The 24,509-nt window shown below is 58.0% G+C and overlaps 1 protein-coding gene across 4 annotated transcripts; it reads right to left on the bottom strand.

Annotated features, from left to right (window-relative positions):
* Positions 1–4,455: 4,455 nt before the first annotated feature.
* On the bottom strand, positions 4,456–23,840 carry SLC45A1 (solute carrier family 45 member 1). 4 transcript variants are annotated; one of them, XM_023258068.2, is made up of 9 exons: positions 23,722–23,840; positions 18,617–19,037; positions 17,934–18,026; positions 17,245–17,469; positions 13,525–14,264; positions 10,871–11,024; positions 8,611–8,787; positions 7,307–7,512; positions 4,456–4,878 (listed from the first exon to the last, which is right to left on the bottom strand). In XM_023258068.2, the coding sequence occupies exons 1-9, from the start codon at positions 23,830–23,832 to the stop codon at positions 4,612–4,614; spliced, it is 2,394 nt and encodes a 797-aa protein (XP_023113836.2). In that variant the 5' UTR covers positions 23,833–23,840; the 3' UTR covers positions 4,456–4,611. The 4 variants fall into 4 exon arrangements, with proteins under 4 accessions (XP_023113836.2, XP_003989517.2, XP_044890984.1 ...); XM_003989468.6 differs by lacking the exon at positions 23,722–23,840 and adding an exon at positions 19,534–19,557; XM_045035049.1 differs by lacking the exon at positions 4,456–4,878 and adding an exon at positions 6,579–6,721.
* Between the last annotated feature and the right edge of the window lie 669 nt (positions 23,841–24,509).

Below are 24,509 nucleotides of genomic sequence, written 5' to 3'. Positions count from 1 at the left end.
CTTTGCTGACTGAATCACCAGGGCCCCCTTGCAGAGGGAGACTCCGTGGTGCACAGTGTCCAGATGCGCTGTGGAGCGGTTGGTGGAGGTGAGGTGCCCTTGGGCCCCCTCCGAGGAGCTGGTCGCTACTGTGGCACCTGAAGTGGCCCCCTTTCTCCCTCAAGCCGCTCTCAACCCCGCCTCCCCCTGACCAGCTGTGCCTGCTCTGGGACATCACAGCCCCTCCGGCTCCGGCCCTGGGATTCAGCTGGGGAGGGGGCATCCGCTGGTGGCCTCTGGGGAACCCCTAGGGTGTGGGCACTCAATGTAGTGAATTAATTAAAGATGGAACTTGAAGGCACGTCTTAGAAGACGCTTTCAACCTCATGAGGACAAGCTGTTTAAGGGCTGATGTCTTCTACGTGCCTGGCCACCACATGTCACTCCCAGGTCCCCTCTGCTCCCCTTCTTTGCACGGGCTCAGCTACACGGCAGGGACACGGAATAGATTTGAAACTCGGTCCTCGCTACCACTCCCGGTCCTGACCGCCAGGTGGCGCCGTCTGTAAAGCCCTGACGCCGCTCATCTGCCGCTCTGGGTGCAGGGACCTGTCGAGGTCCCCGGCCCTGCGATGATGGGGAGAGATGCGTAGGAATGATGTCGAGTATTTTGGAAAAGAACAGACGTTTCCTGGAGTCCGGCAGCCAGGCTGGTGGGTCAGAGGTGAAGGGGCGGGGTGTTCTGGGCAAAGGGTCACCGGAAGAGGTCCCAGGAGCAGGGGCAAGATCTGGGGGCCAGGGCCCAGCATGGATGTTACGATGGGAGGACAGGAGCCGCTTCTCTTGTTCTTAGACACAGTCCCCACGCTGGGTGTTCAGTAAACACTCGCTGAGTGGCGATCACCCCGTGGGACATCCCCAGCAGTGACGATTTCTGGCACGGTGGCCTCAGTAGCCCTCTGAAGAGTCCCCCTGAGCTGCCGCTGCCCCCGAGGGTCCCGTGCCCCAAATGTGCCCCATCTCTGGACGTCTCCTCTCCTCCCGAGTCTTCCAGGAAGAGGGTCCTCCGCTGCCCTCCGACCTCACAGCCAGGACGGGGGCACGGCACGCACCTGCAGACCCCGTAAACACGACCGGGGGGCAGGAAGGAGCGGAGCGCCTCACCGCACCGCAGGGCCTGGCAGTTGTCCGTTCTGGCACATTCCAGGGAAGCCACCTCCGTTCCCTCGAGACTTGTGGCCCGGTGTGATGGGTGGCGGGGCTGCTGCCTCACCCAGTCCCCGTATCCCAGACCAGGGGCTAGCAGCCTGGGAAGGCAGACACCAGACGGGGGAGGCTGTGGTTTCGTGACTGGCCCCTGGCCCCGCGGGCAGAGGCGGTGTGTTCATTCCCAAGCAGCAGCAAGCGACGAGAGTCGACGGCTCAGGTTTGCTGGCGAAGTCAGGAGTGCCTGGGCCTCAGCGGCTCGGACAGGGTCCGTCTCATCGCCGGCCCACAGAGCCAAGGCTTCCTGGCCCTCTCGTCTTACGGCCAGGCCGAGACAGGCTGGGGGGAGGGACCGCGGCGGCCCAACACTCGCTCCAGAAACATCAAGCGGCGTGAGGCCGGAGTCCGAGGCCCCTGGTACCAGGGTGGGACCCTGTGTGACCTGGGCCAGGCAGTTAGTGCGCTTGTGTCGGGGTCCAGGTCGGTCTGCGAGACGGAGCGGAACTAGCCCCTGCCCCTCACTGGGGGGGCGGGGGGGGGGGAGCGATGAAGCCAGAAGACTGAAGAAGCCGCCGAGCTCGCCACACGGCCTGGGCAGGACTCCGGGGCTCGTGAGCAGTGGCCACTGTCCTCGCCGTCCTCACGGCTCCTTTTCGAAGCGAAGAGAGCGATTCTCTGAGATGTGGAAACCCAGCGGGCGTGGCTCTCAGCGGGTCCGGGGCCTCCTCGAGGTTTGGATCCTGTGGCCACTCCCACTGCCATCTGCTGGGAACAGACCCCAAGGTCAAGGGCAGCGATTCGGGTGCTGGCCTGAGGGCGGCCTGTGCTCTGGGCCGCCCACGGACTCGGGGCAGATTCCCACGTGTAAGAGCAAACCTCTGTTTACTTCGAAAGTTCTAGGAAGAAGGCCCGAGGCCTGGCCAGCCAGGAGTGGGAGGGGAGCCTCTCTGCTTCTCACTCACAGATGTGACCATTCGGGACAAAACCAGCCCAGACCGCAGGACAGCCAACCGAAACCACCTATTTTTAAAAATCTAAAGGTCTTGTAAGCAATATAAACGTGGGGGAGGAGGAGTCTGGAGTCTCAGGAAAAGCATGGGGCTAACAGGAGGCCCAAAGGGACGCCAGCCGGGCTCAGTCGGTTGAGCGTCCGGCTTCGGCTCAGCTCACGATCTCACGGTTTGTGAGTTCGAGCCCCGCGTCGGGCTCTGTGCTGACGGCTCAGCCTGGAGCCTGCTTCGGATTCTGTCTCCCTCTCTCTCTGCCCCTCCCCTGTTTGTGCTCTGTCTCTCAAAAAATAAATGCAAAGAAAAAGAAGAAGAAAACAAAAGTTACCCAAATTCTGTCTGCTTCACCTACACACTGAACAGGGAGGATGAGACCTACCTCACTTAGCTTGTAACTACCAAGGCTAAAATGGCATGTCATGAAGGCACAGAGAGAGGACTCGCTGATTCCAACCAGGGTGGGCTGCACAGAGGAGGTGGCGTTTTAGACGGAGCTAAGTCGACTCAGAAATTGATGGGCAGCGAAGAGGTAGAAAGACTTCACCTGCGGGGAGAGCGTGGGCACAGGCACAGAGGACCCCTGTGGTGGAGAGGGTTCTGGGGCCGCAGCACGGGAGCCTGGAGCCGGACAGAGGCGATGGGCTTGGGAAGACGGTCAGGGCCCAGGTGGGGCATGAGGAGTTTAGAGCTGGTTGCTGAGGCTCTGGGAAGCCAGAGGCAAGGGATACACTCGGGCATGTTTATGGCTCCCCCAGCTACAGGGTGGAGGTTGGGCGGGGAGGGTAGACTGGAGACAAGGAAGCGGGCAGAGATCCTGGGCCAGAACTGGGGCCACGGAGAGGAAGGGCCTGGACTTCTGGGACCCAGAGGAGCCTCCTCAACTCCAGGGAGCAACAAACAGGGCACCGAGGGAGGCCTGGGGGAGCCCATGGCCCTCATGGGGAGGTGGGGAAGGTGGCCCGCAGAAGGCTGGGGGGTTCACGCCTACTGTCCCTGCCTCGTCGGAAAGATGATGGGACACGTTAGCTGCCAGTAAACCCCAGACCCTCCTTGGCTGCCGGCGACGGCCCCAGGACCCCGTTGCTTTGGGGGGACTTGTGGTCCGTGTCTCCTGTGTCCCCCAAACACAGGGAGCGTGCAGTGAGGGTGCGGGGGCGGCCTGGCCCAGCTCTGGGGCAGCGGGCCGGTACAACAGGGACTGGCCACGACCCCAACCCACCCCCGCGCCCCGTCCCGGCGCACACAGCTAGCGCTCACGGCCTGGGGAGAAGAGCCCACCCGGCTGCGAAGGGAAGGGGCCCCGGCCGCAGCTCGGGGCGTCGCGTGGTGGAGTGACGGGAGCCACGTGGCGAAGGACCTCGACACTCACAAGAAGACAGATGCGTCCAGGTCCATCGGCTGGAAGGCGGTGGGTGCAGGGGAATGCGTCGAGTCAGGGGCGTCTGCCGCTGCACCTTCCCGGGCCTCCCGCCTCACCCGGCATTTTACGGCCCGAGCGCTTTGGAGCCTACGGTCCCTCGAACGCATCAAGCAAGCTCCCACCTCGGATGTCGGATACCTTCCCCTCTTCTCCGGGGCGCTGCTCCCGCGGCATCGCCAGAGAGAACGGCCCCCTCTCCCTAGCTCTGCCCGCTCCCCGACCCCGTCACCCCACCCTCCTACCCTGGATCTACCCAGCACTCACCGCGATCCTGGGGCACAGACCTCAGTCCCACATCAGCTCCGTGAGGGCGGAGACTCGCTCACAGCTGGCCCCCAGCACCTACCACTGCCTGAACACCCAGGGCACTCGATGGGCATCTGTAGGGTGGACGGATGGACGGATGGGCGGGTGGGTGGGAGAATGAATGAACGAATGAATGAACATGAGGCCTTCTGACCCGAAAGCATCTGTCCACTCCGACTCCACTCTGGGACGCAACGTAGTTAGATCAGGCTCTTTGCACCTCAGCACTACTGGCATGGGGGAAAATTCTTCGTTACGGGGGCTGTCCTGTGCCCCGTAGGGTGTTTGGGGCATCCCTGGACAGTGGCACCCACCTGGGCGGTGACAACAAAAAGACCTCGAGACAATGTTTTCGGGGGGTGGGGGGCCTGCCAAACCGCTACCAGCTGAGAACCAGTTACACCTTTACTGTCCGAGAGCGACTCTCACAGCTCCCTCCCCCAGAGTCCCCATGGAGAGTAGCCCGTTCCCCCCCCCCAACCCCCGCCGCCCCGGGCGACCTCTCCACCCCTGGGAGAGCCACAACTAGAAACTGTAGGCGTTCCTGCTGCCATTTATTGTTTTGTCACATATTTACATTCCGCAGGAAACCTGTCCCGCGTCCGTCCACCAAGGCCTTTCGGTTCCTCACTGGCCGGACTGCTCCAGACCCCCGGGCGCAGGCTTGAGGCCAAAGCCGGGGGCTCGGGGGTGTCAGACGTTCAGCAGGAGGGGCCGGTGCTCCTCCTCGGTGGCGTCGCTGGGAGGGATTTCGTAAATGACAAACAGGGAGGAGTACAAGCAGCCCAGGAAGGACACCAGGCTAGAGAAATACATGACCCCGTTGGTGCTGCCCACGGCCGAGGTCAGCGGCCCCAGCACCAGGGACACCAGGATCTGGGCCAGGAAGTACTGGCAGCTCAGCAGGGAGATGTCCACGCCCATGCCCCGCCTGGTGCCGTCCGCACCGGACCCTGCAAACTGATCCAGAAGGAGAAACACGTCAGCGGGCCACCTGGACAGCAAGGGGACCTCAGCCCCACGTTTCCTGCAGGCCCAGGGGACCCAGCGGGTCACATTTTCCAGCGCCGACGTGCGCAGGGAGTTCAGCCAAGAGTTTAATAATATTTGTGTTCAGAGAGATGACGGCAACGAAAAGAATCCGTGACTAACAGGAGTGGAAGGGCCGTGTTCCCACAGGCCCGGGCGGCACAGAGGCTCCCTCTGGCTTGGGGATCTGGCCTTCCCCGGCCTCTCCCCGGAGACACGGGCACTCCACGTCCCGGCCCGGCCCCCTCCCCAGCCTCTGGCCGCCACGATGCCTACGCCACGCTCGGAAACACCCTCTCACGGTCGCCGTGCCTGGTCCTTCGGCCAGGCGCTCGGAGGCCCCGTGGCCTCCACGGTGGACACGTCTCCCTGCCTCCCACCCGTGCCCCGCCCCCCGCCCGGTGCGGGGAAAACGCGCTCCTTGAGCGGGTCTGCAAGGGTGACGGTGGGAGGGGACAGGGTGGGTCCCCCCGCTGCTCCCCCAGCACAGGCCACCCTCACCCACTGAGGGCAGATGACGCCACCCCCACAGACCGCTCTGCGTGCACCGCCGGGGGGGGCGGGGCCAGCGTGCCGGGCCCGTCTCCAGACGCAGCCGTGGTTGCCTCTGGGATATTGCCAAGCCCCCTCCCCGGGCAAGGCTGTGTCCTCCAGGGGCTGTGGAGGGGCCCCTCGTGTGTCCTGGGGAAACTGTGGGTCCCCGTGGCTACACACGGTTGGTAAGGCCACCGTGGTGGGGAGGTCACGGGTTAGCCCCGAACCTGCAACGGAGCAGAGACTGACAGGACTGTGAGCATCTAGGAGACCCTAGAGCCAGAGTCCCAAGGCTTTGAGCAGCGCGAGGGTGGCCCAAGCCTCTGGGCGTCCCTTGCCGCCGGGTGGGGCAGCCTGGCGCCGACAGCTGGCCCATCTGTCTTCCCAATCAGGGGGTCTCCCTCCCCTCTTGGTCCCTTGGGTGCCGTTGGCGCCGGCTGTGGCGGCTCTGCAGGTGCCGGCTGGATGTTCGGGTCGTGCACGGGGCTCACTCTCCAGCCGTCACAGCCTCAGCCCTGCCCTGGGGGAGAGTGCAGACAGGCCACTGCCTGTCCGCGTAGCTGGGAGTCCAGCTGCTGGCGGAGAAGGGGCTGGGAGGGGCCACCGCGGCTACCACCCAGAGGCCCCGGGTCTGGCCCCTTGTAGTGCCTGGGTCTCTGGGCCGATTGGACTTCTCACAAAAAATACTGTGCTCAGAGCCGGCCCCCACTGAGTTCATCAGAGACTCCAAACTCCTTACAACAACTCAGGATGCCTCCTGGGCCGGGCCTGGGGGAGGCGGCAGAGGCCCTGAATGAAAAGGGGGTGCGAAGAAACCCAGGTATCAAGGTGATCTTTTAATGCAGCATTTTAAAATCTCGAAGTTACCGCAAAAAAATCTTGGATGGGAGCATTGTCGGCCCTAAGAAGGAGTGATGGACACACTGACAGGCCACACACCTTGAGAACCTGATGCTGAGTGACAAAAGCCAGACACAGAGGCCCCGTGTGCACAATTTCGTTTACATGAAACGTCCCGGACAGGCGAGTGCACAGGGGGCACAAAGTCGACTTGTGGGTGGGGCGGGGGGTGGGGGGGTTGCGGTGGAAGGACGGGGGATGGCTAATGGGTGTGGGGTTTCTCTCGGGGGCGATGAAAATGTTCTGAATCGATTGTGGTGACAGTCGCACAGCTCCGTGGGTACATGGTATGCCTGAAAGGGGCGGACTGTATTGTGCCGTGTGTTCTAGCTCAGTAAGGCTGTTAAAGGAAAAGCCATGCTGAACACAACATCAACATTTTATACAAAGGCAGGGCTCAGCTTCCTTCTTTATCCTTCTGCCTCAGATTCCACCGTGGCTCGGCACGGTGCCGCGACTTACCCGGTCTCTGCTTAAAGTCCTGCTACCGCGTTCAGTGCAGGGTTTCGGCACCAATTCCCGTCTTTTGAAATACCGCATTCTCCTATCATTGACCTTGATCACTGAGTTTTGTGTGTCCAAGGCGAGCCCCTGCTTGCCTCACCTGAGGCCCCGGGCGAACGGGTGACCCCGAAGCCTGACACTAGAGGACGCAAAGGGGCGGGCCTCCCCTTCCTGCCTCCCCGCCCCCCAAGTACCGCCACGAACGGGAGGCTACGCGCTCAGGTCTGTGCCCTCTGCTGCCGGCCACTTGACATTCTCAACGTGTGAACAGGCCCCTCGCTTTCATGGTGTAGCTGCTCTCAGGCTCATTTCTCGGGGTGTTCAGGGGGTTTCTCCAAGAAGCTGGGGGGTGGGGAGGGTGTGGAGGCCAGGCCCAGGCCGGCCTTTTCAGGACCCGAAGCAGAAAAATGGAAGCACTTACCTTTTTGTTCTGGTAGTAATCGCACAGAAGCGAGTAGGGCAGGGTGCACAGGGTGGAAAATAAAATCCCGTAGGTTATGCAGAGCGACAGGACCACGTACAGGTTCCTGGACAGGGTGGCGAGCCCGGTCCCCAGACCAAAGGCCAGGTAGGCAATGAAGTACAGTGTGCGGATGCTGAGGTATTCTTCTAGCTTCTCGAGAATAGCTGCGGGCCAGAAAGGAGGGTGAGCAGGGGCACCGGCCGGTGGTCCCGGGGACTCCGCTTCCCTGGGCCACCTGCCCCCGGCTGGCCCTCCGGCTGGCAGGCAGCTTACCCCAGGCCAGAAAGCCCGCGTGGGGGGCCCAGGGTATCAACAGGGTGGTCTGGAGCCCCCCAGCGCTGCTGCAGGGACAGGGGTCTTGGGCTGAAGCCCCACGGGGGCCCGGGGTGCGGGACGGGGAAGTAAAACCATTCTGAGGACGAGCCCGGCCGGCGGCCCACCTGGCACCGCCTGGAGCTAAGAAGGGTTTTTGTATTTGCAAATGGTTTTAAAAACAATCGAAAGGAGACAGATATTTTGTGACACGTAAAAATCACACGAAATTCCAATTCCCGTGAGCGCAAAGGAAGTTTTACCGGATCTCGGCCGTGAACACTGGTGAGACAGAAACATCTCGTCTGAGGCGGCTCCGAGCCACAGGGGCGGAGCCCAGGGGCTCCCCAGGGGCCACGTGGCCCGCAAGGCTGACCTCGCCCACCATCTGGGCCTTGACAGAACACGTGGGCCCACGTGGGCCGACCCTGAGATGGAATTTGCCCAGGCCCCCCGCTGGGATGGTACCCGGCACCCTGTAGGGACCCAACCTGGCTTCCTACGTCCCCTGTGCCTGCCAACGCGAGCCTCGGGGTCATCTCGGCCTCTGGCCTCGGCTCTCCCCACCTGCCCTCCGTTCTTTCCTGCCTCTCCCCTCCCTCTGGACCGGTCGCCCCGAGACTCCACGTGGGAAGGGTGGGGGCGGCAGACAGCACGCCCGTCTGGGGGTGACATCGATGTTGGGGCCTGGCCCCCACTCTGCCCTCGCTTGCGGGCCTGGCCTGTCCGCCCGCTGGCTTTCTCGGGTCTCCGTGGACACCCGGGCCCTGCCCCGCCGCCCGGCCGACCCCGCCGGCTGTTCCACGACTGTGTCCCCCACACCCGGAAGCCACGCCTGCGGTTGCAAAGGCACAACCCTCCCTCCACTCGGCGCACGACCCCGCTAAAGCCATAACTCCCATGGGGGGCCCCCCACCCTGCTTCTCCCCCCCACACCGGGCGGTGGGTACCTGAGTAGAAGGCGGCGCTGAAGGCGTAAATGCACATCCCCCAGCAGCCCATGGTGACGCCGCTGTTGTATTTCTGATATTGTTCCGACGTGTGCGGGGCTTTGGGGTCTCCCTGAAACACCACCTCACCCATGAAGTCCGTGTAGAAGAGCAGCATTCCCTCGAACGACAGCCACCCTGGGAGGAGGGAGGGGCTCGTGACCACCGGCCCGGACGCTGGCGTGGCCCCGTCTTTCCCCAACGGGGTTTTACTGATCGTCAAAGGAACACAGCGCCTTCGTCGCTTGGAAACTTAAAGAAGAAATTACCTATAGCCTTGCCACCCAGAGGTCACTTGCCCTCTGTTAAGATTTTATAAGTTCCCTTCTAGCCTTTTTGAAAGCAAATACGCATCCTTATAAAAACACAAGCTCTGGGGAGCCCGGGTGGCTCAGTCGGTTGAGCGTCTGGCTTCGGCTCAGGTCATGATCTTGCGGTTCATGGGATCGAGCCCCGCGTCGGGCTCTGTGCTGACAGCTCGGAGCCTAGAACCTGCTCGGGATTCTGTGTCTCCCTCTCTCTCTGCCCCTCCCCTGCTCACACTCTGTTTCTCTGTCTCTCAAAAATAAACATTAAAAAAAATTTAATTATTAAAAAAACACAGCTCTGTTGCTTGAAAGATGCTATTCTGTTCTTTCTCTAAACATTATTGCCACAAGGAAAGCGAGTCGCTCACTCCCTCTAAATGCCTCATCCTGTTCCCCACTCGCCTCTCTGCAAGGGAGACAAGAAAATGCCTGTGGAACCGCAGCCACAGGCATGCGAGGGGGGCCATTTCACTGAGAGAAACGCGTCAGGAAGCGCAAATGTCGATACGGGCCCACTATCGCCGAGGAGACTGAGGGCTCCGTCAGTTTCACCTTCAGTAGCACAAGGGGGGTGGCATTTATTGGACCTCTTGAACCCCAATAATTATCATGCACAACTTCCTATGCTATTAAAATTCTTCAATAGCCCCATATTAATGGCAGCAAAATATTGCACAAGGCGGACACGCCATTAATACATTTAACCCCTCTCCTCTCCTATTGTTCGTTTATACTTCCCGCACTCCCTGCCCCTGCTTCCCAGCTTCTGGCCATTATAAATCATGCTGTAATTAATACCTGGAACATAGATTATTTTTTTCTTAAGGAGACTTCACGCCCAGCACGGAGCCCAATGCAGGGCTCCAACCCACAACCCTGAGATCAAGACCTGGGCTGAGATCAAGAGTCAGACACTTAACCAACCGAGTCACCCAGGTGCCCCTGGAACATACATTCTTGATAACATTTCTGATGATGTTCTTGCAAAGAATACCAAGCAGGGCCACTGGGATAAAGGTTATGGGCATTCTCAACATTCTTGGCTGTTGCCGGGGCATCTGGGTGGCTCAGTCGGTGAAGCATCCGACTTTGGCTCAGGTCATGATCTCACGGTTCGTGGGTTCGAGCCCCGCGTCGGGCTCTGTGCTGCCAGCTCGGAGCCTGGAGCCTGCTTCGGATTCTGTGTCTCCCTCTCTCTCTGCCCCTCCCCCACTCGGGTTCTGTCTGTCTGTCTCTCTCTCTCTCAAAAATAAACATTAAAAAAAAAGATTCTTGCCTGATGCCAAATTGCCTTCTAGAAAGTCATCCTGATTTATGGCCCACGATGTTTGAGAGCCTAGAGCATCTCAAATGCTTAATCAGCCTCAGAGGTTCAACGGCCCTACAGCAAGGAGGTACCACATGGAATGAGGTGAGAGCCAGGGCTTTTTCCGTGGCGATCGGAATGCCAAGGCCGGTGGGTTCAAGGCCGGTGCCGGGCACAGGCGGGCACGTGTGAGTGTCGGCACACATGTCCATCCCGGCTCTAAGAGCAGGACAGCAGTGAGGCTCAAACGGGCTTAAGACACAAGTCCCTCCAGCGGCACCACTTCACTGTGAATTGTCCCAGGGGCTTTTGGTAACGAGAATCCGGGCTCCGTGGAGACCCCGCGTCCCGCTCGGGGGAAGGGGTGCACCTCGATTCAGGGCTACCTGGCCCTTCCTGGAGAAAAGCCCCCTTGGGCAGCCCCACGCCACGTCCTGCCCTTGGTGGCGTCTCAGGAGTCCTGAACTCATGGGAGATGACCCCCAGCCCGGGACGTGGCGCTCTGGGAGGCCGGCGGGGGAGGGAGCGGCCCGGGTCAGAGGGCCGCGTCCCCGCCGCAGAGCGAGGCGGGGACACGGAGGCACCGGGAGGTTTGCCAAGAGCTCACCCAGGAAGTGGTTGACGCAGAGATTGCGAAGCGCCTTGGGCATGTTGCAGATGGTGACACACAGGTGCCTCATGGACAGAGGCTGCCCCGACGGCTCGCTGGAGCCCGCCAGCTCGCTCTCGTACTTGACGCCGTTCAGTAAAATATTTGCCACCTGTGGAGGAAGCCACACAAACCTCCTCAACGGAGCAGCAAGTCGCGGCCGCCACGCCGAGGCGCGGATGTCGCCGCGACGAGAAAGTGAACGAGAGACACGCGCGCGGGGGGGCCGCGAAGGTCCGCCTTCCCGGGCGGGGCCAGCCGAGCGCCGAGCGCCGCCCTGAACGACAGGGCCCACAGCAGGTCATCTCTTCTGGGACGTGGCACAGCTGGGAACAGAGCCCCGTGTCGGGCGTGCCCCCGCCTAGGCCCCAGGGCGGGAGATCCGTGCCACGGAGCGCGAGGGAACACCCCGTCGGACGTGAAACACACTTGAAATACAAGAAATATGGGTCAGTTCAAATCCAGATGGTACAGAAGTCCCTTCTCTTCCGCAACAGCGGGGGGTAGAAGACTTCGTGCCCGGTGACCGGGGAATCTGTTTAAAACTCTCTATCCACACGGAGGCCAAGTGAGCAGGTGCAGGGAGCGGACACGCTTACCTCGGCCCTCGGGGGGGCGGGGTGGGGGGTGGTCTAGATTTCTCTCTGGGGCCCGGGAGCACCGCTCCCCCCGGCAAACGGCAAATGCGCTCGCTGATCCGGTTTGCGAAGTCCTCCTGGGACGAGAAGGCGTCAACGCCGCGGTCGCCCTGCCTGGGCCGCTGGTGTAGACACCAGCCGGGTGACCTAACGGTGGTGTGAGCAGCGAGGGGCGGGAAGAGACGCCCCCCCCCCCCACCCTGGCTCCGGGCGGGACCTCGTGCCGCGGTCAGCTCCCGGACATTCCAAGTGGGGACGCCGAGGAGGCCAACAGCCCATGGCACCGGCCCCCCGGGCAGCCATGCCCACCGAGCTTGTCACCCGTTTCTGCCGGAGGAAGACCACTCACATCACACTCGTGCCCGCTTGAGGCTGGGCGTGTTTATATTTAGCTCAGGAATTCTTCCTCTCCTCGACGAGCTGACTCACAAATTGTACGACACCGAGCACGGAAATGGGGCTCAAGTGAGATTTTCAACCGTAACTAAAGAGCTGCATCTAGAAGGCGGTTTGCATTTTTTTGTTTTGGAACAGCATAGGCTGGTCGGGGATCGACAAAAGGTCTGACCGATTGCTCCGATGTCATCAGTGAACGAAGAGAACGCCCTTGACCGGAGCGATTAGAGAAATCTCTCTCTTCTGACAATAAGGGGATGTCCTGACCCTCTAGTGGCTTCGGGTTCTTCAAACCTTTCCCAGATCTGGACCCTGGAGACGTGCTCGGTGCTGCCCACGGGGGAGCCTTGAGACCGCCCCTCAAGGAGGCCACGCACCTGCCCAGCACCCTGCCTCGGGGCGAGAGGACGGTCGCCCTTACGAGACGACGGAGACCCACGAAGACTGACTAAGCCCTAGCGCCCCGGAGAAAAGCAGACGAGACCCACAGGCGCACTCGAGGACGGAACAACGAAGAGAAAAGGAACAGCCGCCTCGACACGTGTCTCCGGTCCGCCTCCCCCTGACTCAGGGAGTCCGTCGGTCCCCCCGGGCGCACAGAGGGGCCGCCTGGCCGGGGGACAGCCCCGTGTGGGTGCACTTCACGGGGACACGCAGCCCTGCCGTCAGGCAGACACGTCAGCAGGCCACGCTTCCGAGCCACCCGGCCTTCAGGACGGCCCGCCTCCCACGCGCCTGTGCGGGCTGAACGCGGTTGTACGGGGCTCCTGCCCGGGCAACTCCGAGTTCTTACTGACATTCTCGCTCACCCTTGGCACAGGCGGGCCGCGGAACTATTATGGGTCCTGCAACTGACGAAATACCTTCCTGTTATTTCAAGCAGCCTCCTCAAGACAACGGAGTCCGACGGCGGTTAAAATCCCGCCTTATCAGCCCGTGGCCCTGCAGCCGATCCGACGTGTACTAAGTACAACGCAAACAGCCTTCCGGAAGGTTCTCGGCCTGCACAGACCCTGCCGTGCGCTGCCTTTTAGAATGCAGAGTCCTGAGAGCTTCTGGGGCGGCCGGCGGAGGCCGGACGCCGGGAGAGGGACGCGGGCAGGGCCCGGAAACGCCTGCCAGGTTTTCCGTTCGGTGTCCACCTTTGCGGGAGACTGGCGGGCAGCAGGTTCGCGCCGCCAAGGTGGGGGGTGGGTGTGGGGGGGGGAGCAGGAGGGGCTGCAAATGCAGATGCTTGCAACAGGCTCGCTGCAGCCTCGTCCTGGCCTGGGTGGCCTTCGGGCAAACGTGGCCGCATCTCAAAGGAGTGTCCCTTTAATGGTGGCCCATGTATTAAGCCATCGATGGGCCCGTGACAGACACCCTGAACTCCCTCGTGGGGGGGGGGCAGTCTCTTCACCGATGCGTGGGGCTTGTCTATTTAGATCCGCAGACCTTCTGATCCCCCCCAGCAGGGAGGGCTCTGGATGTCTTTCCAGAGCGACAACCCCTCTCCATCTAACTGGGGGCTGGGGGGCGGTGGACAACACACAGTGACAACACACGCTGACCCGTGGTCCCCCTCACCCTGACTTTTACCTGCTGACTGAAGGTCACGTTCCTCCTCCGGCTGGTTTCGGGGCCCCCTCCTCCGGCCGCATCCGGGATGGCCAGGGTCTGGGGTCTCTTCAGGATCCCGGCCGATCGCGGTTTGGGGGCGTCCAGGGAGCCCACCCTCAGCACGTCCCCGTCGGGGCCGGCGGCCAGCGCCACCTCCCGCCTGTCCCCGAGGCCGCGGTCCTGGCGGTAGAAGCCGTCGGGGGCCCGGGGGAAGCTGAGGCTAATGGCCTGTGGCGGGGCGCTGCTGGGGATGGCCAGGTAGTTGTCGTGGCCGCCCGTGAAGCAGTCGATGAGCACGCTGTCGATGTTGGAGGTGGCGAAGGACGAGGCGAACTCGTTGATGCCGGTCAGGGAGCCGTCCCTGCTGGTGAAGCTGCCGTACTTGGGCGTCAGGGGGCTGAGCGGGGAGATGGGGCTGGAGAAGCTGGCGTACAGGCTGGTGGCCGGGTGGCAGGGGAGGGGCTCGCCGGGCCCCTCCTCGCACAGCATGGGCGGGGAGGGCGGCAGGGGGAGGCTGGGGCTCTTCATGGTGGCCTTCTTCTCACCGGGGGGCCGCAGGGGTCTCTCGGGGATGCTGACCAGTGTGAGGACGGTGGTGATGCTCAGGGTGACCGCGGTGAAGATGTAAATGACCCTCAGCTGCCCGCCCAGGGCTCTCCCGAAGCTGGTTTTGTCCCAGTGGATGCCCCCGACCACGTACCCGAATCCTCCTCCGAGGCCTGCGGAGAGAAGGGGGGTTAGGTCCCCGGGGCCGGGAAGGCCCTCAACGGTCGCGGTTCCAGACCATCATTCTGGAAGAGTAAGGACCGTGGTTCTTAGGTTGCTTACTCAAGTGTGTGTGTGTGTGTGTGTGTGTGTGTGTGTGTGGCGGGGGAGGGGGGACCACGTGGCCACCTTGTGTCTTGCTCGCCCGATGCCAGCATCCTCATACACGGCCACCATTAAAAGTCACCCCTAATGGTGACCGAGGACGGCCACCCTGGTGACTAGCTCTCTGGGTCCGCGGGCCACCGGGACACAACAGGGCTGCGGGAATCCGGTCCTTTCCTCTGCTCCCGCTTGCTGTATCCCAAGGCCTCCAGGAAGAGGTAAAGGGCAAACTGGTTTGTGCAGCACAACGTTAAAATGCAGGCAATGCCGCGTTGCAACCGGCCCCCGGCACGGCATATACTCACCTCCAGAAAGTGCTGCTCCCCCTACCCCCCAGCTCCCCCCACGTCCCAGCGCCCCCCCCCCCCCAGGCCCCTTCGCCGCTACACTGTGGGTCTCGTGTGTTATCTGGAGCCCGTCTACTGGTTGGGAGACGAGTCTGTTTACTTCTGCTGCTGAAGAGGAACCTGCTTCCCCGCAGCGTGTGGGCTCTCTGGCTGCCCTCCGCTTTGGGGGCAAGCAGCCACTTTTAAATAGTAACTCTTTTTAAAAAAAAAAATTATTGGGCGCCTGGGTGGCTCAATCGGTTAAGCGTCCGACTTCAGCTCAGGTCACGATCTCGCGGTCCGTGAGTTCGAGCCCCGCGTCAGGCTCTGGGCTGATGGCTCGGAGCCTGGAGCCTGCTTCCGATTCTGTGTCTCCCTCTCTCTGCCCCTTCCCTGCTCATGCTCTGTCTCTCTCTGTCTCAAAAACAAATAAACGTTAAAAAGAAATTAAAAAAAAAAAAGAAACACAGAGAAGGAACTATTGAAAAACTGGACAAAGGACTCGCATGTCTAATGTCTGTGTCTCCAAAGAAGACATACAGATGGCCAATAAGCACATGGAAGGACGCTCGACTTCACGAGCGTTTAGGGGAATGCAGATCAAAACACAACGAGATTCCACTTTGCACCCATCAGGATGGGTCGTATCAGAAAAAAAAAAAAAAAAAAAGGAAAAAAACAGAACATGACAAGGGCTGGCCGGGAGATGTGGTGACATCGGAGCCTTTGTGCTTTGCTGGTAGGAGGCAAAATGATACAGCTGCCACGGGGCACAGTGTGGAGGTTCCTCAAGAAATTTAAAAGAGAAATACCGTAAGATCCATTAATTCTACTTCCGGGTTCATACCCCAAGGAATCGAAAGCAGGGTCTTGGAGAGTTATCTGCACACCCGTGTTCGTGGCAGCAGTATTCACAGCAGCCGAAACGTGGAAGCTACCCCTGTGTCCATCAACGGGTGAGCGGATAAGCGAGCTACGACCTGTACGCACAACGGGATGTTATTCAGCCTGAAACGGGAAGGAAATTCTGACACCCGCTACGACATGGATGGACATTACCGGAAGTGAGATAAGCCCAGACCCCGCCCTGGTCCTGCCGAGACCCCTCCAGAAGTTCCCTGGACCCAGAGCCACACGGGTGTATGAATAGAGTCCGCAGTGGCATTTTCTAGAAGAAGCGACGGAGGCCCAGACAGCCTGAGCCGTCTGCCCCCGTGTCGCACAACAAACAGGAGGACACCGATTCAGGCCTCCCGCCCCTCCGTCCGGGTCCCGCACGACCCCGTCTTGTCACGTCTTTCCCTTGACATTGACAAACACCTTCCACCTCTATTTTGAATGGGATTGTCTTAGTCCATTTTATGTTGTAACAGGATACAGGTTTTATATTGAGAAAGCTGGGAATACTGATTTGTATGGGATAGTTTGATAACCAAAGAGCACCCTGAATTCTCTTTCTGCTCTGCGGTGAATTCTCTGGAAGTTTTCACCCGCCCCGTCGCTGAGCCCATTGGTGATAACCCTCAAAGCAACAACTTTGAGTGGCTGGACCCACCAAGGTCCCAGCTGAGGCTGAACAAGGCGAAACTCCGCCTTCTTATTTCAACCCTCAGGTGTGAACAACCGACCTTTTTGTAGTCTAGATGGTGCCATGATTTTGCAGGGTTTTTTGCTCTGTTTTGTGTGTGTGTGTGTGTGTGTGTGTGTGTGTGTGAGAGAGAGACATCACCATTTAAAATGGCCCCCACATGTAGCGTTGATGTACTGCTGTCTCTTGTTGGTAAGTTCGAGAAAGCTGTGATGGGTCTTATGAAGAAGTATGTGAGATGAGCCTTGTTCAGGGACGTGTTACAGGGCTGTCGGCCATGGGCTCAATGGCACTGAATCTGTGATATACATTCCAAGGGTGTCTTTAAATAGAAACACATAAAACAAGTTTAGGTATTGATTGGTTGATGAAATTATGACCAGAGGTTCACAGGGAGCTAACCCTGTACTTTTCCTTGGGGCAGTGACTCAGTACTGGCTAATGCAGGCTTCCTGGCGACTCTGTAGAACGTAACTACTCGAACCATGAGAATAAACTATACATAAGGCTATATAGACAGATAGTTACGTACACACATTTATAGCTATATCTATAGTTCATACACATATACGCATGTATCAGCATTATATATTATTACTAAAATATATCATCTGAGATATATATTTTCTTCTTTTTAAGTATATTTTATTTTATTTTTGAGAGAGAGAAAGAGGGAGCGGGGGAGGGCCAGAGAGAGAGGGAGGGAGAGAATCCCAAGCGGGCTCCATGCTGTCAGCACAGAACCCGACACGGGTTCGAACCCACCAACCGTGAGATCGTGACCGGAGCCGAACCCAAGAGTCAGCCTTGTAACCCCCTGGGCCCCCAGGCGCCTCTGAGACATAGTCAGTCACCTCAGTGGTCATCTGTATGTGCGAGTTCAGCCCCCCGTGCCCCCGCGCTGTGGACACCTACCCGCCAGGAGGGCGTGGATGTTGAGGCCGCGGTCCTGGTCGGCGGGGCCGCACACGTCCATCATGTAGGCGTGGCTGGGGTTGTCTGCCGAGTCCGCGCTGAAGTCCACCAGCACGACCCCGCACACCGTGAGCAGGAGGCCCCACTTGTGGTTGTCAGCCGAGTCGGCCAGCGCCGCGCCCAGGTCCCTGCCGTTGAGCAGGAGCGAGAGGCCCAGCAGCGCCCCTGCAGACAGAGAACCGACGTGACCGGAGGACACGCCGAGCAGCCCGGGGCTCGAGTCGAGCATCTTTAGGGCCCCGGAGAATTCCTCTGTAATCAAACTTCAAGCAGAGCCCATCGGAAAAGTCACCCGCAGACTCACCATATACATATATACATATATATATACTTTTTTTTTCGGCTTGGGTCGGGGTTTTTTATTTTGTCAAGCAGAGCAGGAACGACATACACGTTATTAACTCACTCTTAAAAAATCAAAGTGATGTATTCTCACAGTGACCTCGGGCCAGGCTAGGGGTGCGCCCTGCCCCCACACCCGAGAAATGATCTGTATATCCCTGCTTCGGTCACCAATGGTCTAGGTTTTGCTAAGAGGAAGCAGTTGGGGCCTTTTTTCCTTTCCTTTCCTTTTTCTTTCTTTCTTTTTTTTTTTTTTTCCACTTTATTTCAATTCCAAAACGACAGACCTATAGCCAGGACAAGAATGAAAGGGCGTCTCCTTCCAAACCTTGAGGTACATCGGTCACTCCAAGCACCCAACAGTGGCTGCAGTAGGAATCCTGAAACAGAGCAGGCCAGTGGTCATTGCGGGGGTCCCCACGGCACCCTGGACTGGACAGTGAGGGAGACTCATCACATCCCTCAAACACCTGCACCCCTGCGTCCCGGGGCAGCAAAAGAACAGACGATAAAACTCGGAGTACACAGCCCTAAGCTCGGAAAACAAAAGACAGAGTCTTGGGAAAGCTCAGCTTCCCCCCCCACTACATTTTCTAGTCAGGCCCCCCCTAAGGCCCTAGGCAGCCATGACCTTCCTTGGGAATCCAAGAAATTCCAGGACCTCCCAGCCCCAAACCACAGGAAGCTTTATCGCTTGGATCCTTCAATGACAGCTCCGTGTAAGACGGTGGGAATCCTCGGGGTCTGCGAAATTCCTGTTCTGTAGTCTGGTTTCGACAGAGTCCCTTACAATATGGGGTGTGACGACGACCATACCTGTGTCTTCCCACAGACCCAAACTAACGAGTGGAACTTAACTCTCGTTCCTCCCTTGGCCCCTGGGGCCCCTCTAGCTGCTTCGACTCGGGCTTCCGGAAGCTTCCAGAGGTTTCCGGAGGCCGTCCGCCATCGGGGCTGAGCTGGGGCTCACCGAGGATGGGGCTGATGAACCACACCAGACTGTAGAGCTGGTCGGGCAAGCCCATCTGTAGGAGCACGGGGGTCACATACGCTGTCTCCATGGCATAGCTGAACTCGATGCCGAAGAGAATACAGCCATTGAAAAGCAGCTCCCGGAAGGACCGCTGAGGGTGCAGGTCCCCAAAGTCCACCAGCTCGATGGGACATGGGGTGTTGGGGGGCGGGGGCGGGGAGGGACGAATGTACTTCCTCCTCTTGGGGTGTCGTTTGAAGTTGTTGGCTCGGTGGCTGATGTGCCGGGTCACGGACCCCGTGTAGCCGGAGATCTGAGACCTCCAGAAGTCCTGAGGAGCCAAAGTGGGGAGCAGAGCCTCTCCCGGAGGGGTGCCGCTCGCCGGGGGGATCATCGTAGGGGGGGCCGGTGCGAGTGCCTGCGGGGAAAGCCCGTTTGGGGGCGACGGTGACTCACCAGGGCCTCCACCGCGAGAGTTGATTTTTCCAGGTGGACCCCTCCCACCACCGCCCCCCTCCCCCCCCGCAAGCTGGCACCTGCTCGTCCTTCTCACATGAGAACGGATGAGTTCACGGTGCAGAACCCTTAGAGTCAAACGCTGTGCCCCCCAAAGTAGAGCCTACTGCTTGCGGGTGATGTCACCGGGCCTCAGTTTTGACTCAGTGCAGCTCCTGCTGAGGAGACCAAAGCTGACGCTGTCCCCCTGCCCAGAGGGAGGACCCCAGCCCTCAGGTCCCTGCGCTGAAGTTCAAGGGGACCGACCCCGCCCCCTTGGCTCCACGAGGAGGAGTGGAAGCAGCCAGGCTATTTTAGGACCTGCAGCCCATTCTGGGAACTATTTTTGCCTTTCCCTGCAGGTCCCAGGGGAGCCCAGCGGCAGGGACAGGCTTGGGGCAGGACCCACCAACACACACCCTGAGTGCACGGTCAGGGGACAGTCCTTCCTTCGTGCGATGGAAAGTCGCAGCGGTCACCTTGCCTAACGCTTACGTCTACTCTTCCCAGGAGGCTGGGGCCCTTGCCTAAAAGCAGATGCATGAATTTAATTCAAGGCCTTTCCTTACAGCACCAATGGGTGAGCGAATTTGTAGTCAAGTCAGGAGAACGGAGACCTTTAGCGTGTTTGAAAATGCTCTCTTTAAAGAAATAAACCAAACGCCCTGAATAGGAATACAATTTACAAAAAAAAAAAAGAAAAGTGAAGAACAAAAAGAAGCAGGGGGGTGAGAAATGGATCCCCACCCCCCGCCGCCCCCACCCATCCTCAAATCACTTTTTGGAGCAATCTTCACAACGCCCAAGCCCCAGGTAGGAAGTTAGCAAGGGCGCAGCCTTCTTCCCGCTCCCTGGGGTTAGTAGCAATCTGCCACGCGGACACCTGCTCCTGGTCATGCAACTGCCCTTCACTGCTTTGGGATTAATCTAGATTGTCCTTCACTGCTTTGGGATTAATCTAGATGTTGAAAGAATGGATTCCATTATGTTGACCTGTGCATTTTGGCCAACGTCAATGTTACTAAGCCTAGGGAGAGGAAGGCTACCAAAGTCGGAGGGAAAGAGGCAGATAAAAACACAAGAGGGGCACCTTCTAGGATTATGCCTGGCCCCGGGACAGCTCACCCCATCTGCCTCGCAGAAAAGCAACTGCCTACATTTCCTTTGAAGTCCTTCCTGAGAAGCAGGTCCCAAACTCAAGACAACACCCCCCAACATTGACCAACTTCCTGCCAAGGACACTTGTTATTTACCAAGATAAATATTATAAGCTTTTTTTTTCAAAATTACTTTTTAAAAAATGTTTTTATTCATTTGAGAGAGAGAGAGAGAGAGAGAGAGAGAGAGAATGAGCAAGGGAGGGGCACAGAGAGAGGGACAGAGGATCCAAAACAGACTCTGGGCTGTCATCACAGAGCCTGACACGGGATTCGATCTCACCAACAATGAGATCATGACCTGAGCCAAAATCAAGAGTCGGACACTTGACTGAGCCACCCAGGCACCCCTTTCAAAAATTACTCTTAAGCTTTAAAAATGAGGCCCTTATTTCTGACGTTAACTCACCACCTTCCATCACACTGTCACTAATCCATAACTTCCTTATGAAGCTCTTCAAAATGCCTCATCACTCCAGATTTGTATCCTAGACTCCACCCCCTACCCCACCTGCTCAGGGATTATCTTCCTTCTGTTCAGAAGACACGAACAGCGGAAGTGATTTTCTTTAGAGACACCCTGGCAGGATCCAGAGCACCGTGTTAACCCACCAACCCATCCACCCACCTACTTATCCACCCAACCATCCACATGCACACCACACATCCACCCCATGATTTTCCAATCCACGCACCCACCTTTCCAACATGCATGCATGCATGCATCCACCCTTCCAAACATCCACTCTGATCCATCCATCCATCCATGCATGCATCCATCCGTCCATGCATCCATCCGTCCATGCATCCATCCATCCATGCATCCATCCATCCTTCCAAGCATCCATCCATGCATTCATCTATCCACCCCTACCCATCCCCCACTCATCTACTCATTCACCCTTCTACCCATCCATTCATTCACCAACCTACCCATCTTCCCATTTGGCTGGGTACTAAGTACCAAGACACTGAGATCAGAGAGACAAAAGAAAGACAAAGTTCCTGCCCCTGAGTTGGGTGGGAAGTGGAGGGAAGGAGTTCTAAGCAGTGGGAACCACCTGTGTAAAGGAGAAGTGTGTGCAACAGTTGGGCACCGTGTCAGCATGGTGGGAGATGAGGCCACTGGGAAGGGATCAGCTGCCGATGCAGGGCCTTGTGGCCCTGCTAAGAGATGCATTTCACACCGGGATGACGGGGACGGATATACCCAGAGACCCAGTCTACTCTTGCCTCTGTGGCTTATCTTATGGCCTCAGAAAAATCCCACGCTATGTCCAAAACAAAAGCAGATATACCTAAGAACTATGTAGGCAGGTAGTACTTCATTAAAAACACGATCCATTTGTGACAATTAAGTCAAGCTTTTTTTTGTTTTTAAAGCTAAACTTCTTGATTGTGCTCTTCCTATTCTAGCTCAGGCCCTTGGACATAGTAAATATTCCAGAAAAATCTGTCCTTTGGCCAGTCTTGCCTTTAAAAACCCAGGTGGCTGTTAGCATTCTCCGGAGCGTCACTCTCTCGTTCAAACCACAGAAACCAAGAGCCCATTGGAACACCACTTAATCAGACCATCTCCTTGAAAGTCAGAAGGAAGACCTTTGGCACAAGTGTGTGGGGAGCTTGACCTGACCCCACCCGCCCGGTCATAGCCCCACATCCACGGCAGTGACTAACTCCCTCTCTGCCTCTCCGCCATCGCTCTTTCCTATAAGCATGTTACCCCCATAGAGTGAACTTAAGTGCACGGGCATTAGAAACCTTGCCTTTCATTTTGGAATGAAGAACCATGGGCCACCCTGGAAGAATTTCAGATTCAAACCGCATATTAGAAGCATATTTTTGAAAAGCAGAGACTGTTCAACCTTCCTTAGAATGAACTCTGTGGATAACCCATGTCTCTACCTGTGATGTGACCACTTCACCATCACCTGCCCGCCACCCCCAGCTTTAAAACACAGCCTGCAGCCTGTCCTAGTGAAAGGGAGACCCTAACACCCCTGCCTTACCGCCCACCCCCCGGCATCTAAACCAGAAATGAAACCTGGACTTGAAGAAGTCTTCCCTGATTTTCAAATTTTGGGGCCAACGTTACTATTTTCATTTCAAAAGTACATTTACTAAACGCTGTCCATGAAAGTTCATTCTAAGAAGAATGTTTGAAATTAATTTTTGAATGTTATAAGAAATGAAAGTGAAATTTAAAATAATGAAATAGAATTTTGATACGTGAATACCAATGTTTCCAATCTTGCCATGTTGATCACATTATATGAGCATTCAGTCCAAAAAAAATCTATATGTCTATACTTATATCTATATGTCTATGTCTATATCTATATCTCTATCTATATCATCTCCCTGGACCCACAAAAGTTATATGCTGGGCCCACTGTGCTTCTAGAATACAAAGGATGTTTCAAGTAATGAATCCCTCAAACTGTGGAATGGGAAGATTAAGTGGCAAATGATTCATAAACATAAACAATGCCCATGCCATTTGAATGCTGAAAGTTACCCTACTATGAGCCAAATGATTTCCTCATTTCTTTCTCCTCTTCTTTATATGACACAGGTTGCCCGCCTGGGGTCACACGGGGCCACATCCCTTCCCCGCTCTCCCTTCCGCCAGTTCTCAAAGTTAATACTTGAAGGAACCATCCCCAGGCCAGCAAAGGGCTGCGGGGACCGAGGGGGTGTATTTAACGAGCTGGTTACTGAATTGCGGCCATTTCTCACTTTTGCTCTCTGGAATTCGGCCCCTCCCTGACAACCAACTGATCCAGAAACCCCTGGTCAGGTGCACACCGAACTTGCGTTTCATTAGCACCTGATTCTCCTTCCCTATAAAGGCTGAAAAACGTAAACATTATGGTAACCCCAGAAATAACCCGAGAAGTTTATTGATGAGGTTGGAATGAACTGAATTGCTGTAAGCCTCCTGTTTCAACCGTGGCAAGAAAGCAGAAACCCTGGGCCGTAAACTCATCATAAACTCAATCCTGGGATGCTGACACAGGTCCTACCACAGCCCCCTGCCAGCAGGAGGGTTCAGCCTCAGGCGGGAGGCAAACCGGAAGCTGATGACACCTGCCCAGGTGACCCGGGATCAGGCCTCCGGCACCAATAGGCACCGCGCAAGCCTGGGGCAGGTCCCAGTGTGGGCCAGGGTGGAATCAATCCTGTCACCCAGGGGCCGCCCTCCTCTGGGCCGAGGGTTCCGCATCCAGGGCGGGGGCGAGGCCGGGGCTCCCTTTACAGGTCAATCAATTAGGCATCAAGGAAGAACAAAGGTCTCCGTGCCAACCTCCAGCCCCAGTCGTGGCACTGTGACTACCAGGGGGGTCGGGAGGGGGGGGGTGGGAGGGGGTGGCCTACGCCGCGCCGCTCCGGCGCAAAGCCCGGCAGCTGTGCGGGGGGGGGGGGGGGCGCGGGAGGAGATGGGGGTACCTGCGGCTCGAGACAGGAGGCATCCCCTTCCGAGGCCGGGCTCCCGCCTGGCCCGCGCGCAGCTCGGGTCCCCGCCCGGCAGCCCCCGGCCCGCCGCTGCGGCTGCAGCATCACCCCGCGGGGCGGGGCCGTGACGTCACCCTGCATCCCGCGCCGCCCGCGGCCCCGGTACCCGCAGCGCATCCTTAAAGCGGCACCGCCCCGCCTCGGCCCGCACCCCTCCCGCCGCCGGGAAAGCCCCGGGCCCTCCACGCGGGAGAGTACGATTTCAGTTTAGGAACGGGTTGGTGGAAGACGGAGATGTTAACACGATGTGCTGCAATATCTTCCTAGGCCCACGAGGTCTCCTTTTTATTATTACTGTTACTCATTATTATTTTATAAAACACACACTCATGTTGGCTGATCCTTCAACCACCGGGTGCTCCAGGCACTGTGCCCACTGCACAGAACGGGTAAGTCGGTCCCGCCTACAACTTCTGTACTGCATTCCCCTAGGCCCTTAACTTGTACCAGGGCCTTCTCCGCGTCGCTGTTCTAGGGACTGGGGTCATAGCAATGGCCAAAACAGACCAAAGTTCCTGCCCCTGTGGCGCAACATCGTAGACAGGGGGAGCCACATCAGTCAAGACAAATATCACACGGCCCTGATGTGCCAGATGGTTGCTCCCCAGAGAAGGAGCAGGGACTGTGGGGCTGGGGAGGGGGCCCTGTTGCGGTTTTCTTTTGTTTTAAGTTTTAAATATAATTGGCCGGCAAGTTAGCTAACATGCAGGGTACAGTGTGCT

This window comes from Felis catus, chromosome C1 (assembly GCF_018350175.1).
Source record: "Felis catus isolate Fca126 chromosome C1, F.catus_Fca126_mat1.0, whole genome shotgun sequence".
Taxonomy (NCBI): domain Eukaryota; kingdom Metazoa; phylum Chordata; class Mammalia; order Carnivora; family Felidae; genus Felis; species Felis catus.
This window is presented reverse-complemented; position numbering and strand designations above follow the sequence as displayed.

Coding starts and splice junctions, on each gene's coding strand:
- SLC45A1 (XM_023258068.2), bottom strand. CDS start 23,832: ATGCTGCAGCCGCAGCGGCGGGCCGGGGGCTGCCGGGCGGGGACCCGA. Junction 19,038..23,721: donor CCTCCTGTCTCGAGCCGCAG/GTACCCCCATCT, acceptor CTTTCCCCGCAG/GCACTCGCACCGGCCCCCCC. Junction 14,265..17,244: donor CATCCACGCCCTCCTGGCGG/GTAGGTGTCCAC, acceptor TTCTCTCCGCAG/GCCTCGGAGGAGGATTCGGG.